This window comes from Lissotriton vulgaris, chromosome 11 (genome assembly GCF_964263255.1).
Source record: "Lissotriton vulgaris chromosome 11, aLisVul1.2, whole genome shotgun sequence".
NCBI lineage: Eukaryota > Metazoa > Chordata > Amphibia > Caudata > Salamandridae > Lissotriton > Lissotriton vulgaris.
The window spans coordinates 857753030-857777526 of record NC_141699.1 but is presented as its reverse complement, the minus strand read 5'-3'; the positions used below and the strand labels follow the sequence as shown (position 1 = coordinate 857777526).

The 24497-nt window shown below is 46.5% G+C and overlaps 1 protein-coding gene across 2 annotated transcripts in view; it reads right to left on the bottom strand.

Moving 5' to 3' along the window:
• Nucleotides 1-1586: 1586 nt before the first annotated feature.
• PXYLP1 (2-phosphoxylose phosphatase 1) overlaps nucleotides 1587-24497 on the bottom strand; it is a 396884-nt gene continuing 373973 nt past the window's right edge. For both annotated transcript variants that reach the window (XM_086943994.1, XM_086943993.1), the window contains one exon: nucleotides 1587-3444. In XM_086943994.1, coding sequence (XP_086800120.1) covers nucleotides 2513-3444 — 932 coding nt within the window. In that variant the 3' untranslated portion in view covers nucleotides 1587-2512. The remainder of the gene's footprint in view (nucleotides 3445-24497) is intronic.

The window sequence follows — 24497 nt, the reverse complement described above, 5'->3', positions numbered from 1 at the left end:
TTTCTAGAGGCTGTCAATTATTTGCAGATAACAGGTACACCAATTAGAATGATTTGCATAGGGCCATGAACACGGGTTAAATAGTGGATGCCAGGGGGACTGGGATTAGAACTAGAGTGTTGCCTGCTCAGCGGTTAACTTAAAGCCACCAAACAAGATCTCAATGTTTTAGTACACCTACACTTAGCACTGCATGCTCGGTGCTCTGCCTATTATGCATGCTAAAGTTTCAAATGTGTTTCGTCTATTTCAAAACATTCACGTTAGCTGAAATGGGTATGGGACTGACTGCACCTTATACAGGTGCATTCAACAACTGATCCAAGTATTTAGCTTGAGTTTCAGTGTACGAGATTTAAACTAATCGCTTTCCGTTTTTCGACCTGTATATGGAAGTGAGTCCAGAAACCACTTCATCACCAGCCCGGCATAGGGGGCCCCCACAAGCATTCCATTGAACTCGATTAGGTAAGCACTACCTGTAACACACAGATGTTCCACTTTGGGGAGCACAGACAGGACTTTAATTCCTTCCCGTTTATCACCTTTCACATAGAAGTGAGTCCTGCATCCACTTCAATACCAGCCTGACATTGCAGCCCCCTGTTTACTTGGGATAGGGGAATCAACCCCTTACTTCCCGCATCCTTGTCATTCATTTGGGTGAGTGTTCTACCCTATCTGCCACCACAATTAATTTCCTTGAGCACACTGCTTGCACAGTAGTTTTAAGCGCGTACCCATTCCGTTTTCTTTAGACCAAATGTGTTGGGGCCTGGTGTACGCAGACCTGAGCCCTTCTGTTCCACTACTCATGATTCGCTCTGGTTTCACTAGGTGAGTCATGGCCAAATAATTTTGGTTTCCATATGGAACACTCACTGTAAGATGCCTAACTCACTTTCTGTCTAAATCTACAAGCTGTCTTCCCTACCCCCTCTCCTCTCCTGATGAAGACCCAATATGACCACTCAATAGTGCTTATATTAGGTGAAACGTTGACGCTACCTTCTGGTCCAGTTCAAGGCTCTGCGCGAGAAATTAAACTTGGATTAGCAGCAGACATTGCTCTCAGTCTGGCCTCTCTTTCCCTTGTACACATTTTTATCACTTTGTACATATTACACACTCAATTGTATCACTGAGCACGATATGTTACTTGATCACTGTTCACATTGAAACCGCACCGATTTTGACAGCTCTTTATTCAAGCATGGGTAACTGATAAATGATGCAACTTATAAAAAATTACTGTTTACCCATTCAAACTGCTCTTTTTCGTGTGTTCCTTATGATTGAATGGTTCTTTGGGTTACATGTGAGGATTACATATATGATATAAGATAATTGATTTTCGTGTGCAAGAAATGAGTTTCGCCTACCCGGCAGCACCATTGTTTTTTCTTTAATATATACCCAGGTTCTGAGGGACACAAGGTCACCCCATTGTCTTCTTGATTTGAGTTTCAGTGTTAGCAGTTTGCATTAACACATTTTGAAGTGGATGGAGCATTATGCAGAGGTAATGACAGGTGTCAAAGTTATCTTATCAAAACAAAAAGCTAGTCATTCAAAAGAAACATGAGTAGGTTTCTTTCACTTTATTTATTTTACTGTTCACCTCGGTTTTTTTCTAGCACGTCCTAAATGAGCATGAACATTAAGACTCGCACATAAATGCGTCCAATCTATCGTGATGTCACTTCGCCAATAGAGCTGCATCAAAAAAAGACACCCGGCAATGAAGGAAGAAATTATTCTTTACAGTTAAAGATCCAGTTGCTTCAAAGATTAAAACAAATTTAGAAATAAAATATTATTTTTGTGCCCTTTAACAAAGAGGTGGCCTAGTTTTCTTCAAGCGACGTCCAGTTTGGAGTAGTTTTGCCCACTGTTCAAAAACGGCAGTTAATGGTGGACAACAGGGCTGATGCTACATTAAAACAACACTAGGCTGCTGCCTGAGGTGCTAACAACAAGGAGGTCAAATGCAGTCCCATTGCAAGGGGGAAGTGACAGACTTCGGCCAGGGTAGTACTACTTCCGGCAGCAGTCCTGGTCGGTAAATACAGTAATGGCATATTTATAAGACTAAGGCGTTGGAGAACACAGATAACAGGTATGCTGATGCATTAAAAATTACAACACTTGGCTGGTTTCAATTTGAACCTATTTAAAACTAAAATCAATCGTCTAGGCACGCGGTCTAACGTGAATCCAAGTAGACACAGACTGAGTTTTACGACAGACACCTAACAATTAATAAAATAAAATATCAATGACAACGAAAAGAAAATAATGCTCAGAAATGCGATTTAAGACATGATCACAACAAGCTACTTGCTAGATAGTCCAGTGCTCCCTAAAAATCAATACAAAATGATACTTCTGTTGTATTCTCACAAATTGGTCTTTACACCAATGTGTACCACGGGCAAATTGGTAACCCGACTTGAATGTTCTACTTTTAATTTTTTTAAGTTTGGTTGGTCTTAATATTGCATCTATACTTTCAAAATACTCTTCGATGACAGGCATCATAATAATTGGTGGTGTTTAAAATGCTAAACATGTCTCTCTTGACAAACTTAGAAAATGTCTCTAGGGGGCACATCGCCTGGCCGGGGTGTCGGCTCTCCCGTCGGCAGAAGGACGTCTGGAATGTCACATCTTCGCCATTGTACAGAATACGGATAAAGTGCTCTCCTTTTTTATCCCTGTTTCCCCACAGTTCAAAGACTAACCTAGCAGCAAAGCGAGGGAACCTGGCTTCTGTGACGCCTAGGGCGCTCAGCACTGGGGACATGGTGACGTCGTGGCCAGAGTAAAGCGCGAGCAGCTCGTCCTTGCTACCCTGCGCAACGCTCTGCATGCGCGCGACTGTCTGGTTCAGAAGCGGATATGTGGCCATCAAGGCATACTTATAATACAGCTGCTTCTCCTGACTTTCCTTTTCGTCCTCCAGTTGGAAGGACTTGATGACCTTAAAATGCTCCATGCTAATGCAACCGTTTGTGGTGCATGGGAAGCTGATGTTGTGGCAAAAATGACAGAGCAGAGAGTCTATGGGGTTAGAGGCCCGGAGCTGACGTGTGGGGACACCCACCACCTTGGCCATTTCCATGTAGGTCCTCTCCAGCTGGACGCTCTTCACTCTGAAGCTGTACTGACGCCGCTGCTCCTCCTCTAGATACTGGTTCCTCATTGGGCAGTCGCAGCTCCCTGCACAGAATATGGTGCTCCACTGCTGCCGGATGTTGATCTTCTTCCAGTCAAATTTTGGCAGGAGGCTGTAGAGCAGGGCTAGGCCGCTCTGCAGAGTTCGACTCTTCCCCGTGGACTCCATGTACAGGTGCTTTGCAGTCCAATTGTTAGGCAGCAGCTTGTGTTTCTTGAGGTAATTCTCTCTTAAGACCTGTCCATTTTTTAAATGCTGTACAACACCTGGAACATAAAACATAAAAAAATTAATTGTATAATGTTCATCTTACACTATCATTTATTTAATTGGATAAGATGAATAGTTCTCTACAAAGCTCTCAATATCATCAGAGGGAAGTATGTTAATATTTGAAACCATTTTTTTTTAAAAAGTAGCACGTCACATGGTTTTTGAAGAAACCTGCTGCTGCAGCGGTCCTTCATGAAACCTCTTTCTAACGTAAATGCAAGAGGAGAGTCTCCATAATTCAATCAATGACACTCAATAGCACAACCATACGCTAAACCGGATTCAGCCTGATTCACTCAATAGCACAACCATACGCTAGAGCCGGATTCAGCCTGATTCACTCAATAGCACAACCATACGCTAGAGCCGGATTCATCCTGATTCACTCAATAGCACAACCATACGCTAGAGCCGGATTCAGCCCGATTCAACAAGCCACCATTACAGCACAGACCACATCACAGCTTGAACACTCAAGTAGTTCCTCTAATCACCAAATCTACTTGGTGAAAGAGTACCTGCAGGCTGCTGGAATGCAAGAAGTACCTTCGCTTAAATATTCAAAACAACTTCTTCCCACAAGTTACATCTAGTCACGTTCAGTGTCGGGGAGCTGGGCTTTGTAGATATAGTCAAAAGGAGTCCCACTGATGTGGAAAATGTAAATACTCAAAATATGGTAATTGTGTACGGCTTTTTTATTGAAACGATATGTCATGCTTGACTGAGTGCAAGTTTGTTGCTCTGTAAGGAAGTGTGGGTAAAAAGGCAAGGCTAGCATAGGTAGAGTGTGGTGGGTTCATGGATCTAAGTGATTTGATCTCCTGGAGTGGTGCTTGTGCAAGAAGCTCTCTCAAAATGCTCAGGTCTCATGGAAAACTTAACTTTTGGGCAATGCACCAGTACTGATGAGTACAGTGAGTGAGTAAGGCACAGCTTGGCTTCTAAGCCAATAGCATGGGCTGCAAACACTTGTGGACAAGTGGCGGTGTAGCCCGTGCGGTACCTGATGCTATCAGGTATGGTGTGCTGCGGTACGATCCGGACTTCATCAAATGTCCTGCAGCACATGGGAATTGCTGAAAATGATCCACATACTACATGGCGGCAAAAGCAATTTTCAAATCTTGGGGGTGGGTCAGATGTAACCCTTTGAGTAGAAATCAAGCAGTCATAGATAAGACAATTGTCCCTAGAAAAAATGGATTGACTGATAACGGGTGGAGTAAGAAATAGTCGTGTCAATATTATGGAACAGATAAGAGGAAGATTTAGAAAGAAAATCAATGAATATATTTACCCCACACATTAAGATGGGGAATTTTAAGTAAGAACATTCGGAAATAAAACCATTTTGAGCTAAAAAAAAAACTAGATGCTCTGCCTAACCGTATCAAAAGGCAAAGTCCATCAAAAGTCTAGAAGCGAGGAGACACACTAATACTAATAGAATAGTTTTCAGCTCGGAAAAGATACTGGTCTTCAGGGAAGGGATGTTCAACTGTACTGGAAAGCTGCCAAGAGCTTGACACTACTGTACTCACTTTAGCATCACAATTCAACAGGATGAAGAAATAAATGTCGAAGATTTTACTCAACTTGTAATACAATAAAGAAATGCTTTGGCTGTGCTCTGCCGCTATTTCTTTGCGCTCCAATGTAACTAAAGACCTTTTATTTGTAAATAAATACACAGTGGTTTAAGGCTATGGCTTGTGGGAGTGTGACTGTATATAAACCAGGAGGTCCATGGCCGATAAAATTGCCCTTACTCCAAGCCACAATAAATGCAGAGAAAAGTCAAGAATACTGGTTTCTGCTTGGTTAACGTTTCTGCTTTGCAGGTAGTCTACAGCAAAGATCAAACATGTTACTGATTCAGAAGGCAGCGAAAAGAGGCTCCAGCAACAAAATGCAGAACCAGAGTCTGGTGAATGTTTCCTTTTGATAAAAATACTACATGCATGGAGTCCTCCGAGTTAACCCACTAAGCAGAAATCCCTCGATCCTCCAATACTGAGCCCAGAGTTTTTACACCAAATCATAACTTAAACAAAATAATTTCTCAAAGGAGAATCACAACCAGGTCCTGTTCTAGAGAGTGGTCGATGCCTCCCCAAAGAAGCCCCCCCGCCCCCGCCCCCCCCCTCCCAGGCCATTCACAAGTGGACAATCGTCCTTTGTTCTTTTTTGTTATGTTTCGTGTGGGGCCTTCAAAGGGCGTTCACAGTCTTACTACCTAACTTTCAGGATTGCAAGCAATGCCTGAGCCTTGATACAAGTGTTAAACCCCGAGGCTGGAAGCTGCTGATTTCATGCACAAATTAGGAGCCACTGTGGTGTCCTGTGACACTCCCACTACAGCTGAAGAGGCTGCAAGGCCCTCTCAAAAGGTAGCAGTAAATACCAGACTTGTGCATTTCTGAGTGGCATACAAATAACAGATGTTACTATTACCCAGACTGTGGCACTCCATTTACCCACTCTGGAAGGATGAAAGGCTGATGTGAGCCTGCCTGAACAAAACGTCAACAAACTAAATGCTTTATTCTGACACTGGCTTACAGTTAGAACATTCTATTGATCATTCTGCTTTAATTTACATGATCCTGGCGTGTTTATAGAAGAGAATATACAGGTGGTTGTAATTGCCACCATAGTGCCTTTCGAATCTGTGTGTAACTTGTAGGGTACGGGTTCAAATCCCATCAAGGGCATTTCATCCGTATGAGATTGATAACATGGGTATCACTCAGTCAGCTAATAAGAATTATGGCATTTATAGTAGTACAAAATCGCAATATATGCTTTACCAAACCCCACATAAACACAAATTATTATATATTTGTGTAATGAAAAAATAATAACTGTATCCAAAGAAGTTAGTGTTACTTGAACATGAAATACCCTGAAAAGACAAGAAAAGTTTGGCAAAACAGTAACCGTTTGTTTAATTAAACATAGGCAGGCAGGAGAATAGTTACAGACACAGGGTCTGACAGCTGTCTCAATTTAATTAGTCTGCAGCTTTCTTTTACACAGTTCATTGCGGGTAATTAAAGGTTTCCAGCAATCCATTTATGGTGAGGAATGTAAGTTGCTGCCTTTGGAGTCATAAATGAATTGTCTAATGGAAAGTACAGGTGGGCCTTGACTTTGCATGGACACAATGTGGCCAGTGGATAACGTGTCCACATGTTCAGCATGGGGAGCGTGTGCTGTGTCCTGATTGGCTATATGTTTCTAACTCTTGTGGCATCTGATTTTATGGTGTTCTAGGAGCACGTGTACCCCTTCATCAATGTGTGCTTTATTGAGTACAATCGCCCTTGACCCCTTCAATGTCAGCGCCTAGCTGTGGGATTGATCTAAACTTTCCTGATTGTACGTTTATGTTCCATCCTACCTGTGACCTATCAATCAATAACCTTGACCCTAGGTCTCAGTGTTTGCCTGACTGAGCTGATGTGGAGTTCACAACGGGCTAATTGAGATAATAAAGACATAATTTTGTTCCCATAAATGAATGTATCGTTGTAGTGTAGTTCCTATTTTCCCAATAGGCCCTGCGCTTTGGAATAACAAACAGTAGTATCTACGTAGAAGTGCGGATCTTCCAGGTCTCTACTGACTATGCTAAACTTAATTGGGTTTGTTACCAACTAGCTCAGAGGTCACTGGAAACTTTCTTGACTGAATAGGAAGTGATCAGCTTCCCTGGTACAGACAAGAAGGGATTCAGTTTTCCAACAACCGTGCAACATGACAACTTTGCTCCTCAGATAAGAGTCAATCTCTAGAGTCGTGTGAAACAATAGACAGTTATTTTACTCAGTCAGTTGTTGTGCAGATTACTTTCACGATATGTAGAGAATAGAGAGATGGGCGATTTCAATAAAAGTGTTATTTATTGAACAGTCTTTCTTCTCGTACAAGAGAAATGAATTGCCACAATTGCAAGACTTGTTATTATAAAAAGTACGTACAGTAAGATGAGTATTGCGAAATAATACTGTAAAAGCATTGATATGGTTTCTTAGCCATACAATGGTTTAAAATGAATAAAACATATATATATTCATATATACATTTGGCTAAAATACTCAACTGGTGCTTCTAACTACGCCTACCCCAGTGTACCTGACCTAAGCCTAATACTTGGGAGGGGAGTAAGTAAGTAGCTTTAAGTTAAGTTGGTTTTGCCAAGGTTTGCTTCAAGAATTCTCTCTAAGGGTTTAGTCAACACCATACCTCTGGAATAGAATGCTGAAGGTCTGGTATCTCCTTCAGGGAACTCGATATCCCAGTCACTCGCAAGAGTGGGCTGGAAACGCCGGAGCTGGATTTCTCAGCAGGAGAAAAGACAGCGTCTCTCTCAGCGCGTCGAGGAAGAGGAGGAGGGGCAGCGTCCGCGGGCAGCTTGCATCTGCTGGGCTCTCGCAGGGGACGGCTGTTCAGCTCCTGTGTCCACCACACCATCGTTCGCTCGTTAGCAGCGATAGCAGTAGCGATAGTGTCAGCATTAGCTTGACAGCGATAGCTTCAGCATAACAGCAGCAGCGATGGTATCATCAGCATTTGCTTAATGCAACGTTGGTAATATTTATACCTGAAAGGTGCCTTGTTTGACGTTAGTTTTTGGACATAAGACGTCAATAAAGATGTCACTAGGAAGTGATCGTCTATCAGTGCTCATTAGAGTTCTATTACTAATCAAAACATAGCAAGCGGGGCTTTCCCAGGTTGCTGAGTTTTTATCTTGTTGAAGAACTCGGAGTGTTAATCTAGGAATCTTAGATAGTAACTTCTGCGATGTCATTGCACTAATGAGCTGCAAAGGAAGTTGCAGAGAAAGCGATTCTGAAATGTGGCTCTGTTCGTGTGAGGCCAGAGACGAGTTTCTGAATATTGCATTTGATCGGTTATGCCAATATAGGGAATAAATGGATTTATAGCCGTATAGGGGCATAAGGTCACAGTATCGATCAGGGTCCTAGATTAGAACGCAACATCGTTTCCCATATTAGCATCAACTTTTTCCATATTAACATTAGTTACAATAGATGTAGGAGAGAACACATAAAAACAAGTCTCAGAAGTATTGAAAGGAAAAGGAACACACAAACACATCACACGAATATCTTAACTATTTCTGAATAATCCAGGAAGCTGTGTCATGGAATATTGGTGCTCATTTAGATTTAATTATGGTTATGGTTTTCACTATTATGTGTTTTATTTCTGTATCTTTAAGATTTGTTTTTAAAGCTCAGTATTCTTCGCCCTTAATGCCATTCACTCATGATAAATTAGGTGAGGGACAGTGATTAAGCGGAGCTACATAGGAGACAGAAGGAGTTATCTTTCCATGTCCACTTAGTCAGGATGATGCAGAAGCAATATTCATTCTCAGTTTACTTGGTACATGTTAAGTTGAATCCTGGTAATATGATGTGTGAATACTGCACCGATGTGCATTTGTTTTGTGAGGACACACCCACTGGTTAAAATATACATTCTGTGTACAATCGTAGGTGCAAATAGATGTTGGTTCAGATGCGCATTGGACTTAATGAACTAAATGTTAATTCATTAGAGCGATTGTACATTTGATAAGTTCAGTTTAAAGTATTCCAGATAGTTAAAGTGGATTTTGTTACAGCCTTTTCAAGGCATAGCCATTTCATTTTGTCTGGAGAGTCACCGTTCCACTCTGGCATTTTCTCTTTGGGTTGCAGGCTCAAGGGCTGCTTTTAGATAAAGTTAAGCTGCCATGGCCCAGCTATGAAAGTCCTATAACATCAGGTCAGGGCCAGCTTCTGCGCTGATGGCGCTCAGTGCAACAATCTTTTTGCTCCCCCCCCCGAACCTCCTTCTCCATCGATTCCCTCACTTCCACGGCAAGACAGAATCAACGCCAACGAAAACAGCAACAAAGAACACTTTGCATCATCAAGGCGTTTTCCAGGCCCAACAGTGAGACCACAGATGTCACATCCTACCAAGACCTCTGCAAGATGCTCGGCACCTTCTTCCACCACAAGATCAGGCGGCTCTACGACAGCTTCGACACCAAAGACCCTGCCGCTACTCATGGTACCACCTCAAGCAACCACGCAGCACCCAAACAGATTGTGCTCAACTTGACTCTGCTCACCACAGATGACTCGCTCAAGACCATAAAGAGCAGCCACTCAGGAGCCCTATCGGATCCTTGCACGTCCCGCATCTACCATTGAGCAGCCGTATCCATCACTCCACAGCTTTGCCGTACCATCAACTGCTCCACCACAATCACCACCTTCCCTGACTGGAAACATGCAGAGATAAACCCCCTGCTGAAAGAACCGTCCGCCGAACCAACAGACCTCAGGAACTTTAGACCAATCCTTCCTCCCCTACCCAGCCAAGGTCATTGAGAAGGTCGTCCATGCCCAACTCTCCAAATTAATCGAAGAAAACCACGTCCTGGACACCTCCCAATCTGGCTTCTGAAGCAACCATAGCACTGGACCACACTCCTTGCTGCCACATATGATACACGCTCCCTCCTCGACTGGGGCAAAACCACAGCCCTCATCCTAGTGGACCTCTCTGCCGCCTTCAACACCATCTCCCACCACACACTAATCACGAGATTCCATGACACCGGCACTGCGACAAGGAACTGGACTGGATCCACTTCTTCCTGACCAGCAGAACACAGTGAGTCCGACGTTACAGAGATCAGCTGCAGAGTGCCACATGGCTTCTACCTGAGCCCGACTCATCAACGTCCACATGGCCCCCATCAGAGCCATCGTCAGAATCCATGGACTCAACATCGTCTCCTACGCTGACGACACCCAGCTGATCATCTCCTTCACCAACAAAACTACGGCTGCCAGAATCAAACTTCACAACAGCAGGAAGGCAGTTGCGAACTGGATGAGAGACTGGTGCCTGGAGTTCAACCCTGACAAGCCCGAAGTACTCATCCTGGGACTCACCCCCTTAGCCTTGGATGACTCCTGGTGGCCCACTGCACTAGAAACCCCTCCAGACGACGCATGCTACCTCAGAATCATACTGGACTCCTCGCTCTTAATGAAATGCCAAATCAATGCAGTGTCCTTATCCTGTTTCCACACGCTTCATCTGCTTCGAAAGACTTTCAGCTGGCTCCCCACAGAATCCAGAAAGATGGGTCACCCACGCACTCATCACAAGCAGACTGGACTACGGCAACACACGCTACTCCGGCATCCCCAGAAACAGCTCAGGAAACTACAGAACATCCAAAATGCCGCAGCCAGCTTTGTCTCGACATCCCCTGCCGCAGCCACATAACAGAACACCTCTGACAACTCCACTGGCTCGGAATCAACAAAAGAATCACATCCAATTTCTTAACACATGTATACAAGGCTCCCCATAATGTAGGACCGGTTATCTGAACCACGACTCGCTTTCCACACAGGAGCCAGGCAACTCTGTTCTGCCCAACTTCCCTTGCCTCAGTCCCACGGATCGGAGGAAGATCCTTCTCCTACCTCTCTGCCAAGACCTGTACACCCTGCCCCTCCACCTAGGGCAATCCACGTCGGTGACGTAATTCAGGAAGGACCTCAAGACCAGGCTATTCAGCAGCCCCCACAGTGCCTAGACCCTCATGGGTGAGTAGCAGCGCTTTACAAACCCCTAATTGATTGTTTTATAGCACTACTCATAACAATGTAGGGTGTCAGAGCACTTTACATGCCTTAAACATTATATAAAGCCAATAAATCATATTTGTGTAAATCAGTCTATAGGAAATGTTGCACAAGACAATGAGGATTACAAGATGTAGGAGTCATATGTCACCAATACTAGTAGACAGTATATTTTAAGAGTGTTTGGTCTGGAGAAGCACAAACCCAGGATTTAAAATGTACAACAGTGATTGGTTTTACAAATACAAATATTCATTTTATTTTTTATTTTGAAGGTTTTATATAGCGCAAACTTGACCCTTACGGCTATCAGAGCACTTTACAAGAGTCGTGCGTAGGGAACAAAAGGAACATAGGAAAACATAGGTAAGAATTGAAATGCAGGTCTTAGTTGCGTGGATGTAAATGTACAAGACTTGACATAGGTCTAAATTAGGAACAAAAGGAACGTATGAATGCATAGTTAAAAAATTGAGATACAGATCTCAGTTGCTTAGCTACAAGTGTACAAGACTAGACATACGGATCTCAGTTGTCGAGATTCAGATATACCAAGATTCAAGATAATTTCTTTAAAAGTAGGGATTTTACTTAATCAAATGGATTCGTCTACTGTATACGAACCCGACAGCTAGAGCACGCACAGGCAGGTATATCTCAGATAGCTACGATATCTACAGAGGCACCCGGCAAGGCTGCCCGTTATCACCCCTGCTGTTTGAACTGACACTCGAGCCCCTGGCGATTGCGCTCCGGACCAGAGTGGGCGAGGTGGGTATTTCCATTGGGGGAACGCATAATCTGATATCAATCTACGCCGATGATATCTTAGTGTATCTTCAAGATTTGGACGGGAACCACTCAAGCCTAGCAACCATCTTTGACAGTTTCGATACCGTATCTGGCCTGGCCATTAACCCGACGAAATCCCTAGGCTTCTATTTCCGCGAAGGGCAACGACCCTCCCACATACAATTTGGTGATTACCGGATCCAAATAGCCCCAACCACATTTAAATACCTGGGCATTAATGTTTATAGAAGACCAGATTGAAGGTAATGTGCGGAAGGTCATTAATAGCCTCCGGAGTAGGGTGAACTTTTGGATGCCCCTGCCATTATCTGTCATGGGTAGGATAGCAGTTTCGAAGATGGCCATGCTCCCCTGTATACTGTATTATTTCGTAAACCTGCCAGTCCTCCTCCCACACCACATATTTGCTACACTAAACACGATCCCGATTACTCTCATATGGGGCCCTGGGCGACGGCGAATAAGCCTAAAAAACTACAACTGAGCACCAGACAGGTGGGCCTTGGTGTACCAGACCTACGGGGTTACTACTACGCAAGCCAGTTGCAATGGTTGTCACGATGGGTGGCGGTTAAGAACCTACACAAAATTGACATCACACAGGACCTATTAGCACGTGGAGAGCTGCACTCCCTTCTGTTGCCCGGAGCCAAGATCCCTCGAGACTGCCACCCCCTGCTACATACTGCTCTACTGTGCTGGGGAAAGGCGTTGGCGTACACGGCAGGGACCACACCTTATGCAGATAACATTCCCCTGTTAGGGCTCCCAACACCGCAGGGACGTCTGACGCAACGCAGGTTACAACCTTGGGCAGAGGCGGGAGTGGATAGAGTGGGCGACCTGTTTGGGGACAACAGTACTGGATCACGCCTCCTTCGCGCAGTCAACAGGAGCCCCACTGCGATTGTACTTCCTACATGCTACAGTGACACACTATGTGCGACGCACATGGGCCCCACAGCGTAGAAAACCAGAACAACATGAACTAGTGCATCTCCTTCATTATATGGAGTCTGGGGGACACTTAGTGAGATGGCTCTACATGGGCATTAGGGAACACGCTGCTCTACCTCTTACCACATTCAGGGACACCTGGCCTCTAGACACAGGAGAGGCTATGACAGACGGGGCCTGTAAGATTGTCCTAGAACACCACAGGAGGGTGTCCAGAAACGTCAAATTCAAATTCATACAGGCTAGGGTACTGCATAGAGCATATGTCACCCGCAAAGGCTCCATAGGATGTTCCCTGCTTCCTCCCATAGTTGTCCCCGGTGTCAAAGGGATGAGGCCGATCTCCTCCATATGCTGTGGACATGCCCACGAATACGCAGCTACTGGGGGACAGTCCGCCATACACTAAATACTATCACAACTTTGCAGATCCCGGAGGGGGCGCTGCCTTGTCTGATGGGGCACAGGAAAAGACCCAAGACCCAAAAAGCCCAGCTGAAGCTCTTAGACCTGGCACTCTTGTTGGCACTTAGAGTCATAACTATGAGGTGGAAATCAGCCAGGCCCCAGAGTGTAGATGTGTGGCGATCTGATTTGCTGAAATGGGGCAGGACGGAGAGTGTAATCCTGCGTAGAGAAGGGGCTCCGGAAACACCCAATTGCGCTGGAATGGGAGCGGATGCTGGTGGAGATAGAGGATGTGGACCTAGAGCTCTCACAGGAGAATACCCCATAACCAGACATACAGGGTGGAGAGCAAGGGAAATACAGAGTAGGGATATGACCGCCGAATGTACAGGTTAGCCAGCTCCACGCGAATACAGTTTTCTGGACAGAATAGGGTCACCATGCCAAGGAACACAGTGCCTAACCAATGGAGAAGCCAAGAGACGTAAAGGGTGGGGTGGGAGTTGGGTGGGATAGGGATTAGTTACGAGGCGACAATGTAATGCAAATGCAACACTATCATTGATGTAATAAACATGAGTCAACTTGGACTTAATGTAAAATTGAGAAAGGTTACATGTCAATTAGCCGAAAGTTAATGGGAGAAAACAAGAAAAGACTGTTGGATGGTAATATGTATAAATCTAAAATATGATACTTGATGCAGTCACGAATAAAGAGTTTAAAAAACAAAAAGTAGGGATTTTACTTCTTTTTTCAAAAGAGATGAGAGAAGGGTCCCGTCTAGTTTCAGGGGGCAGTGCGTTCCAAATCCTAGGAGCTATTCCAGAGAAGGCACGGTTGTAAGTTTTCTTTTTGGATAAGCGTTGTGGTTTCAGAAGAAGAGTGTTGGTACTTCTAGAAGGATCTGTTTCCACAAGATAGCACCAGTTTTTGGGCCAGGTATCTCAGGGTATTGTGATGTATGACTTTGTATGTCATGCAGGCAATTTTTCATTGAATTCTGGCTTCGAAAGGAAGCCAGTTAGGAGTTTTGAGGTCAGGGGTAATATGAGAATTTCTTTTTGAGCCCATGATGAGCCTAGCCGCTGAGTTGAGAGAAGCTCTTAGAGGGGCTGTTGATGCTCTGGGAAGACCGCTTAGTGTTGCACTCCCATAGACAAGTCTTGGGATTACTAATGCTTGAACAGCCAATTTAAAGTCATTTGCGGGAAGGAATGGTTTTAGTTTTATCAGGCTGTTGATCTGGATATTTGCGCCTTTTGTTGCAGCACTGATATGTTTCTGCATGTTAAGATTTCTATCCAGTATTAGACCTAGCGATTTTGCGGAGTCAACAATATGAGGTTAGTAATTGAGCGCTGTGAGTTGTTTAATCCATTCTTCGATACTGGTAGTTTTGTTGGGAGGGGCGATTAGGAGGAATTCAGTCTTGAGGGTGTTTAGTTTCAAGTGGTTGTACGCCAGCCAGGTCTGGGTTTTTTCCTGAGTTGAATTGAGGGCTGATATCGTCCAGAGAGGTGACCTTCAAGTATAGTTGGGTGTCGTCAGCATACATATGATAATGGATGTTTGAGGAGCTGAGAATTTCAGTCAAGGGTTCCATGAAAAGGTTGAAGAGTGTAGGCGAGAGGGATGGTCCCTGTGGAACTCCTAGAGTGACTGGTACGGCCGTAGATAGAGATTGATTAACCTTAAATCTTTGGGATCTATTTTGGAGGAAAGAGGTGAATCAATTTAGGACTGATGCTGATAGGCCCATTCTAAATCTTAGAAGAACTAGAAGATTGTCATGTTTGAGGGTTTCGAATGCCAAGGAGAGATCAAGAAGGATTAGTAGTCAGACATATATATTTCTACCCTAATAAACTTTTTTAAGCCACATTAGGCTGATGAAAGAGTGGTGGAAAAACATAACGTTCTAACCTATACCTTGCCGTTTGCATGCAGCTCTTTGATGACAATTCACAGCTCACTGTCCTATATTGAGATTGACAAAAGGATCTCTGTGACAAAAGCAGTAACCTACTGGGCAATCCAAAGTGGGGTAATTAGTGTAGTACACATTCATTGCACCAGGCATCTTAACTCTCTACTTTATCAGGAGTGGAAGCTGCCACCAGACAAAACTCTGATCTCTCCAGCAAGAACATTATTCACTAGAGTTCTCTTGACATTTTATTGTTGACAGAAAACTGCTATACATACAAGGAACTCTGCAGTAGGAACTTTTAAAATCTGTGTTATTTCTAAACACAGCACCACCAAGGTGGCCCCAAGGCTTCACTGGTCGCACTGCCTCTGTTTAGGAGTCATCTTCTATAGTGTGGGTTAGTTTCATCATTACTGTTGGGGCTGATTTTAGTTTTCAGGTCAGCCCTGGTATAGCAGCTGAGTTTGTATAGCTTGCAATTTTAATGGGGTTTTGGAGTATTGGCAAAATAATGTTTTTAACATATTCACTGAAACTAAATTATTTTATTGGGAAAGCCCACATTATAGACAAGCATTGAACACATTTAGTGTTTTCCTAAAAAAAGAAGAAGCAGTGTTTACCGCTTAATAAAGTGCACATGGGTAAAGTAGATTATACATGCATGTCAAGTTTGCTGAAATTTGATGGATGTAGACTTGGGAAGCATGTACTTTAATCTATCAATAAATCTAATTTAAATTTGAATACCAAGGGTATTGGACTCCCCCCATCTAACAATGAAGGCTTTAGTTTGAACAAATCTATTTCAAATTGCTTGATACATTCTGGCAGGTCTTCCTTTGGGTACAAAGAGTTCGGGCGAGTTCCACAAAATCACTCATTAATAACAGAAGTAGTGACCATCTAAAAAGGAAACTCTGAAATGCGGAACATTCAGACCGAAAAGTCCATGTGGGTATACAATAAAATTCCTCCTGGAGTAACTTTGATACAGCCACATGAATGGCTTTGTGAATCATTCCAAATACTGTCAAAAAGATTCTTTTGGTTACTGGTAGCCATTCCAGGTTTGCAAGCTTGGGCAAAACTGGTTAAGGTATTCTCAGGCCCAATAGCACTTAAGTTGCTATATTTGGACTGTATAAAGTGTACTGATCAAAATTATGTGCATGTTCACAGCCAGCTCACAATCTTATTGGATATTAAGAAGAATAAAAAAGCAAACACAAAGTAGCAGGCCTTTTCCGTCTATGCACCCAGGATCCCTGTATCCACAAGGTTCATCCCAATGCTTCTCCATTTTAGGAATGATTTGAAGACACACCACTTAAAAGAAGACTAGATCACAATGCAATAACTATTCACTTACCAGGTACCTCTCCTATTACTTGTTGACTTTATGTTTGCCTTTGAATCCATATAGTGTTCTGCTGTCTTATTTGCTAGGTTAGGCCATACAAGTACTACATACATTCACAAATCCATTGACATTTCAATCTTCTAGCCTAGCTGAGATAGTCCATTGAATTACAAGGCTTTTCCTATTGAAGTGGAGAAATGAAAGACTTGTTCTCACCTTTTTGAAGATGACAAAACAGGTACTGCTTATTAGTTTAGGGAGTAAACGCTAAACCTGAATCAAACATAATGCCTAGGTTTCTGACTTCATTAGTGTGGGTGTAAATCAGAGGTCCAGCAAGCAGTGGTACAGATAGGGAGGGGAGCAGCTCAGTTTTTATCAGACTTCCATTTTAAAGTATTAGCGGACATACAGTCTGCAACTGTTCGAGCAAACCATACTATCGACAGAGACACGCCAGGCGAAATTAACAAAAGACACGGACACTGGTGCGATACCCAACACACAGCTGACAGAAGCTAAGACCGAATACGTGGATGCCTGCGTAGACTTACGCAGATATAACTTTAGAGCATACGCTGCTAGGGCCCATAGAGAGGAGGCCTGAGCGGAGACCCTGTTGGCCTGGCTAATCCAGGAAAAAACAAGATTCACAACTAGTCACCTGAATAACAAACTCAGCAGGCATCATCATCCAGACACAAGCAGAGATCCAGCAGGCCTTTCAAGAATAATACACATAACTATATAGAGAACCAACACTAGGTAGAGAGGAACACAAATAAGATCCTGAATCCCATCACTATGACACGACTAGCCGCCTCAGACAAGACCTCAAAGACAAACCGATCACACCGACAGAAATCAAAAACGCGATCCACAACCTAGCCAAAAGAAAAAGCTCCGGGCCACGACAACTTCCCATTAGAATACTACAGCACATTCTCATCCCAGTTAGCCCTGAGACTAGAAACAGTCTTTAAGGCGGCATTAGAAACTGGGGAACGTCCTAAGTCCATGTGAGAATCCACACTTGTGACATTTTCCTAAACCAGACCGAGACCCCCTACTACGATCCTCGTACCGGCCAATCACACTATCAGCAGACTGCAAAATATTGGGCAAGATCCTAGCAGACAGGTTCATGGGGACACTCCCCAAACTCATACACCCTGACCAATGCAGATTCGTACCTAGGAGAAACACCTCACAGAACATCGGAGACTCTTCCATGTCCAGGCCGGGGTGAAGGGCCGCTTTTCAAACGCAGCATGCCTCACCTTGGGTCTTTGACACCCCGGCATGGCAGTATCTGTTTACAGTGCTGCGGCGGGTAGGGGCCGGTCCAAAGCTCACGGCATAGACCAAATTGCTATTCACAGGCCTTACGTCTCGGGTCCGCATCGACCAACTCATCTCATCTTCTCTCCAGGTGATCCGCGCGACATGCCAAGGGTGCCCACTACCCCCCATCTCTTCGCCCTTACAATGGAACCACTAGCAATCAGGCTTTGTGAGGGAGGAGGACATTGGGGCATCCCATTAGAAGACTGCATTCACCACGTGTTCCTATACGCCGACGACCTACTAATCAATATAAGGGACATCACTATAAACCTATCTCCCCTCTGTGCCACACTTGAAGACTTCGGGAAAGCGGCGGGGCTGAAAGTAAACTGGAGAAAGTCTACTCTCTATCCCCTCCACCCAGACATTCCCCCACGAGAAATAAGCATCTGGGTGGTCATACTAGTGTGGAAAGGAGACGCTCCGAGGTACCTAGGAGTCAGGCTCTATCACACCCCGAAAGACCTCCTCGAGGGCAACCACTACAGAGCACTAAGGGGTATCAAAACCCAAATTAATCGGAGGAGCTTCGCGGGCACCCAAGATGGCCGCGTGAGCTCGGAGCTCCGAAGACCCTCCGAACCTCCACATCAATCCTGGTCCACGTTTGTGGAATATTGATCGTGAACCGACGCTGACACGGGACCCGTTGTCCGAATTAAAATCAGACGTTCCTTGGCGCAGCTACACCGTGTGGAAGTTTGAAGGCGGTAGTGGGTCCAGGGCCCAGGCTGGGGCTGGCGTATGAGACACCGTCGGACAGAGGTGACTAGGTGCACGGTTGGCTGACTTGTTTCCTAGCGGAGACAGCGGAGTTGCGGAGTGCGCGTGTACCAGACGGAGTGCAGTGGCTGAGGCGGCAGCTTCCGACCATCGGTGGGCCGGTGAGGCCCGGTGTGTGGACGGAAGAAGTGTCCTGGTGCCGGACCATGGCTGGCAGAGGAGACACTGATAGATCAAAGCCTCGGAATAGCAAAAAATCCACGTATTCGCAGTCGAGCAATATGGAGCGGTACGCCCAGCCGAAGGGCTCGCCTGGAGTCTCCGCGAGACCCAAAGACTTGCATCGAGAAGCGTCGCCTGAGGCTCAGGACCCTACGCTCCGCGACGTGATGGGCGCCATTGAAGTCATGAAGACCGATATGCACCAACAACATGAGGTGATGGCACTCAAGGTGGACACCCTGGCAATCAAAGTGAATTTGATTAGAGCGGACTTGGGCAGAACGAATGAGCGAGTCAAGTCACTTGATATCAAGACCTCGAGCCTCACCACGGACGTCTCGGACCTGCAGACCGAGGTCCGGAACCTGAAGTCGGCTAACAACCTTTTTGCACGGAGGCTTGAGGACTTTGAGGGCCGTGCCAGGCAACAAAACGTCCGCATTATTGGTGTGCCGGAAGGGGCCAAAGAGTCGGCTACGGACCTCTTCGTAGAGGATCTAGTCCAGAACCATCTAGCCCCCAAGGGGCTTAGCAAGTTCTTCTCTGTGGAACGCGCGCACAGGCTGCCTGGGGGCCGACCGAAGGAGGGGGCCCCTCCAAGGCCCATCATCGCCCGGGTGTTCAATATCAGGGACCGTGATTCTATTTTGCAGGCCTCGAGGAGTGGTGGGCCGTTGAAGTTCCAGAACGCTGACATTAACTTTTACCCGGACTTTACTCAGACCGTGCAGAGACGGAGACAAAGCTTCATGGGAGTGAAACGGCGTTTGCGAGACATGGGCATGAAATATGCCATGCTGTTTCCTGCAAAACTAAGAATCGAACATAACGGCCGGGCACCTGTTTTTCGACCTGCCGGAGGTGGCGGGGGACTGGCTCGACACCTTGTCTCAACAGCGTGACGAACACGAGGAGCGGTCGGAAGGGGCTAGAGGCGGCCGCGACCAGCAGGAGTGATGGGTGACTACAGAACTCTTTGGACAATGGGTCTATCTTAAGCAGCTCGGTTTGGTAATCCTGTGACTTATTGGGGCTTTCCCGGATAACTTCCTATCTGGAGGTTGGGAGGGGGGATAGGGTCACCTCCTTTCTCCTCAGGGGCTTCTTGTAGGTTTGTTTTTTCTTCTAGGGGCGAAAGGCACACTGCGAGTTGGGGGGGCTTCTTAGTCTAATGCAGGGGTGCAGGGTGGGGGGTGGGTGGCTTCTTTGTTCCTGTTTTTCGTTGGATTCCTTTTTCTCTTTTTTCCCTTTTTGGCAAGGCAATTGGTGGGTGGACACTTCTAATGTAGCGACTGTGCCCGCTGGGGACGGACTGGGTTTGGATTTCGATGATGGGGGGTAGGAAACAATGTTTTAAGCTGGAATGTCAATGGGCTGGGGGATCGTATTAAGAGGGGTATTGTATTGCAAATGTTCAAGAGGTGTGTACCTGATGTGATACTGTTACAAGAAACGCATTTGGTTGGAAACACGTGTCACACACTCAATAGGAAGGGCTTCAAAATGGTGGCACACTCGGGGTTCTCTTCGGGCTCCCGGGGGGGTGGGGATTATGGTGCGCTCAACCCTCCCCTTGGAGATAGACTCAAGAGTGGTCGATGAGAGAGGACGCTACGTCGCCGTCACGGGGAGGTGGGAGGGGCGTACCCTGGTTTTAGTTTCGATCTATGTCCCCCTGGGCTGCAGACGGCCACTTTCAAGGACCTTGGGGGCGCCATTTTAGGTCTTCCCGAGGGGCTGCTTATCATGGGAGGAGACTTTAACGCTGTAGGTTCAGGGATGTTAGATAGGTATCCATCCAGAGATCTTCGAGGCTCGCAGACCAGGCTTCCCAACTTTTTGGACACAATGGGACTTTTATTGACTGCTGGAGGCTCTTGCATCCTGCCCAGCGCCAATACTCATTTCACTCAGGGGCTCACGGTAGTCTCTCCAGAATTGATTATGTTCTGGCTCTGGCGGCCCACGCATCGGCGGTTTCTGAGGCCAGACTGATGGCGAGGGGCATCTCGGACCACTCTCCGGTCTGGGTGTCCTTCGACTTCGATATCGTGGTAGCCGAGAGGGTGGCGCTGATTAACCCGTGGTACTTCCGCGATCCCAAGACTCGTGGACTCTTGGCCAAAGCCATCGAGTTTTACTTTTCTGAAAACTTGGGCTCGGTCACATCCGCCGTCTCCTTATGGGAGGCCTTTAAAACTGTCCTGAGGGGGGAGGCGTTCTCCTTAATAGCTGAAGTACGGAGGCGCAGGGACGCGGATGTGGTGATGATTGAGTCGGATATAACGGAGATAGACTCTCAGTTGGAGGTCTGCCCGACGCCGGACCTACTACATGCTCTCTCCCTTAAACAGTCGGAGTACCGGGCCATTGTCACGGACGCGGCGAGGGCTATGGGTAGAGAACAGCAAGGGCGAATCTACAACGTCGGGGACAAGGCGGGCAAGCTTATTGCCTGGCTTGATAAGAAGGAGAGAGCCAGCCGCGTGGTCCCGGAGGTGCTGGGGGAGGACGGCGTTGCGGTTACCGACCCCAGTGCTATCGTCGTGGTCTTTGCTGAATACTTTGAGTCCGTCTATGCCTCGGTCTCCGAGATATCGGAGGAAGACTCTAGCGACTTGCTTCGAGACATAGAGGTACCATGCTTGTCGGAGACCGAAAGAGAGGACATGGATAGGGACATCACGGTGGACGAGATCGCTGTAGCGATACGCTCCCTGTGATCTGGCAAGGCTCCGGGCCCCAACAGCATCCCTGTGGAGCTGTATAAGATTAAGCCGGATGTCGTTGCCCCGCCCTTGCGGGATATGTTCCTTGAGGCGGGGGAGACGGGTATACTACCCCCAGACCAGAGGCTGGCCACCATTGTGGTCATTCACAAGGAAGGGAAGCCCAGAGACTTGTGTCGATCGTATCATCCTATCTCCTTGCTGAACACTGAGCCCAAGATCTTGGCTAAATTGCTCGCTAACCGGCTGGTTGGAGCGATTAGCGACTTAGTGCACCCGGATCAGTCCGGCTTTATCCCGCATCGTAATACCGCCCTCAACCTGAGAAGACTTCACAGAGCCCTTGCGAGGGTCCACACTCTCCAAGAGCCGGCCATCTTGGCGTCCTTGGATGCCACGATGGCCTTCGATTCCCTTGAGTGGTCATATTTGTGGGCGGTGCTGGCGAAGTTTGGATTTGGTCCGGGTTTCATAGGGTGGGTCAAGCTGTTATATGCCAGCCAGCTTGCCAACGTGGCGGTTAATGGCAGCGCATCAGCCTTGTTTACTCTCGGTAGGGGTACCAGGCAGGGATGCCCCCTGTCGCCCCTATTGTGTACACTGGCATTAGAACCACTGGCGGCATGGCTAAGAGGGCATCCAGACATCAGTGGGATCAAATGGTCCCCGTGTTTCGAGGATAGAGTGTCTTTGTACGCGGATGACATTCTCCTCTACCTCACCTCGCCGTGTAAGTCCCTTATTGTTGTTTGCGACGTACTGCGCACTTTCGGCAGACTTCTGGCCTTGTCATCAATTGGTCGAAGTCCCACCTGTACGTCCTGAGGGGTGAGGTCCCGAGGCTCCCGCGGGACTGTAATATACAGGTCGCGAGGCAGGGGTTTAAATACCTGGGTATCTACATTTCGGTCGATTCCAAAATGCGTTAAGCAAACAATTTGCTTCCCCCTCTTGCGCGCCTTCGGCGTGATGTGGAGGGGTGGCGGAAGTTGCCGCTTTCCCTGCTTGGACGTGCAGCTTTGTTCAAGATGATGTCCCTGCCCCGGTTCCTGTACGCGCTTCAGAACACCCAGGATACGGTCCCGTCTGGGTATTTTAGAGAGGTCGAGGGCCTACATAGCCATTACTAAACTGACCCTTCCGTGGTACGACGGAGGGATTGCGCTGCCCGACATTCGAAGGTATTATTGGGCGTCGCAGCTGGCTGCCCTTAACCACGGCCTCTATGGTCCAGCCATAAGTCCGGGTTATGCCATGGATCGGTGGCTCCTGAACGACGGGAAATACTACAGGGCTCTGTATTCGAGGTCTCTGGATGGGGGAATGACAGGTCCCACTAAGACAGCGGTTCACATCTGGAGAGCAGTGACGGAGGCACAGGGGTGGAAAGGCAGACTCACGATGGCAACTCCACTTTATGACTCTGAATTGTTGGGCAAACTGTGGCATACCAAGGGGTTTGACCGCTGGGACTTGATCGGCATCTCCAGGGTGGAAGACATGGTAGCTAAGGGACAGGTCAAATCCTTTGAAGTGCTACAAAGGGAGTTTCAGTTGGGGGGAACGGAATTTTTCAGATATGCCCAGTTGAAACATGCCCTCCTGGCAGTAATGTCGGAGGGTGGAAAGATCCCTGAATCTTCCCAGCTGGAGGATAGGTTGTTGGACGGCCATATGCCCGACAGTGCTATCTCATTGACCTATAAAAAATTGATTAATGTCCGCGCTGACCTTCTTCTGGGGGTGCGAGATCAGTGGATCCGTGATGGAGTTGAGTTGGATGACGAGGATTGGCAGTGCGCGGTCTCGTCTCCAAAGGAGGTGGCAATCCCGGCCAGACTGAGGCTGGTGCAATTGAAAATCCTGCATAGGGTGTATGTCACTGGCCCCAGACTGATACACATGGGCCATTCGGTGGATGGCCTCTGTAGGCGAGGGTGCGGTTCCTTAGAGACTTTCATGCACATTATATGGGAGTGCAGGTCGGTGGCTACATATTGGAGGTGAATACATGCAGTGATGGGTGAAGTAACCAGGGTGGACCTGCTGGCCGAAGCCCGGCGCTGCCTGTTAAATGTGTGGGGCCCCACGGATTATAACAGTTCACAGACTCAATGGGTCACTCTAGGTAACATGGTAGCTAAGAGGGACATTGCTCAGAAATGGGGCGCGGCTTTGCCCCCAACATTTGAGATGTGGAAGGCTAACATGGACTGGTGCATGTTCCGGGAGAAGACAGTGTATGTTGCCAGAGGTAGGCCCAAGAAATGGAATAAGATTTGGGGGCCTTGAAATGAGTATAGGGGTGACATCTGCCTTCCGCCTGATACAACGCCCTTGGAGGAGCGCTTCTCCCCTTAGCTCTTGACTCCGGCCGAATGATTGAGGTACAACGGTCCTTCCTTCCTTTCCCCCCGTTAACTATTTACATGGTTTGCTCGTATGGTCTGCTACTCAAGATACTGACCCAGCCTTCCCCTGGAACGGGGCGATGTCGCACTCATGTTCTTTTGCCTTGCCTTCTTGCACTAGTTAGGTGCCTTCTTTTTATTACACTGTTTTTTCTTTTATATAAAATAAAATAAACCTTATACGAATTTGCATTCTATTCTGTGTGCACCATTCAAGCTGCATAATGCCTTGCTGCCTAGCCTCCGGGATGTATGGCTGAATAGCTGTGTACTACTGTGTTGTAAATAAAGGTTTTCCAAAATTTTTAAAAAGTATATAAAAAAAAAATTCATTTTTGGCGTTCTCTACCCCTGCCCCCATATGGACGGTGGCCTTCTCGAAAATGGTACATTGCCTCCTCAATTTCTTTGCAAATGTGCTGGTAATCCCTCCACAAGCCTTATTC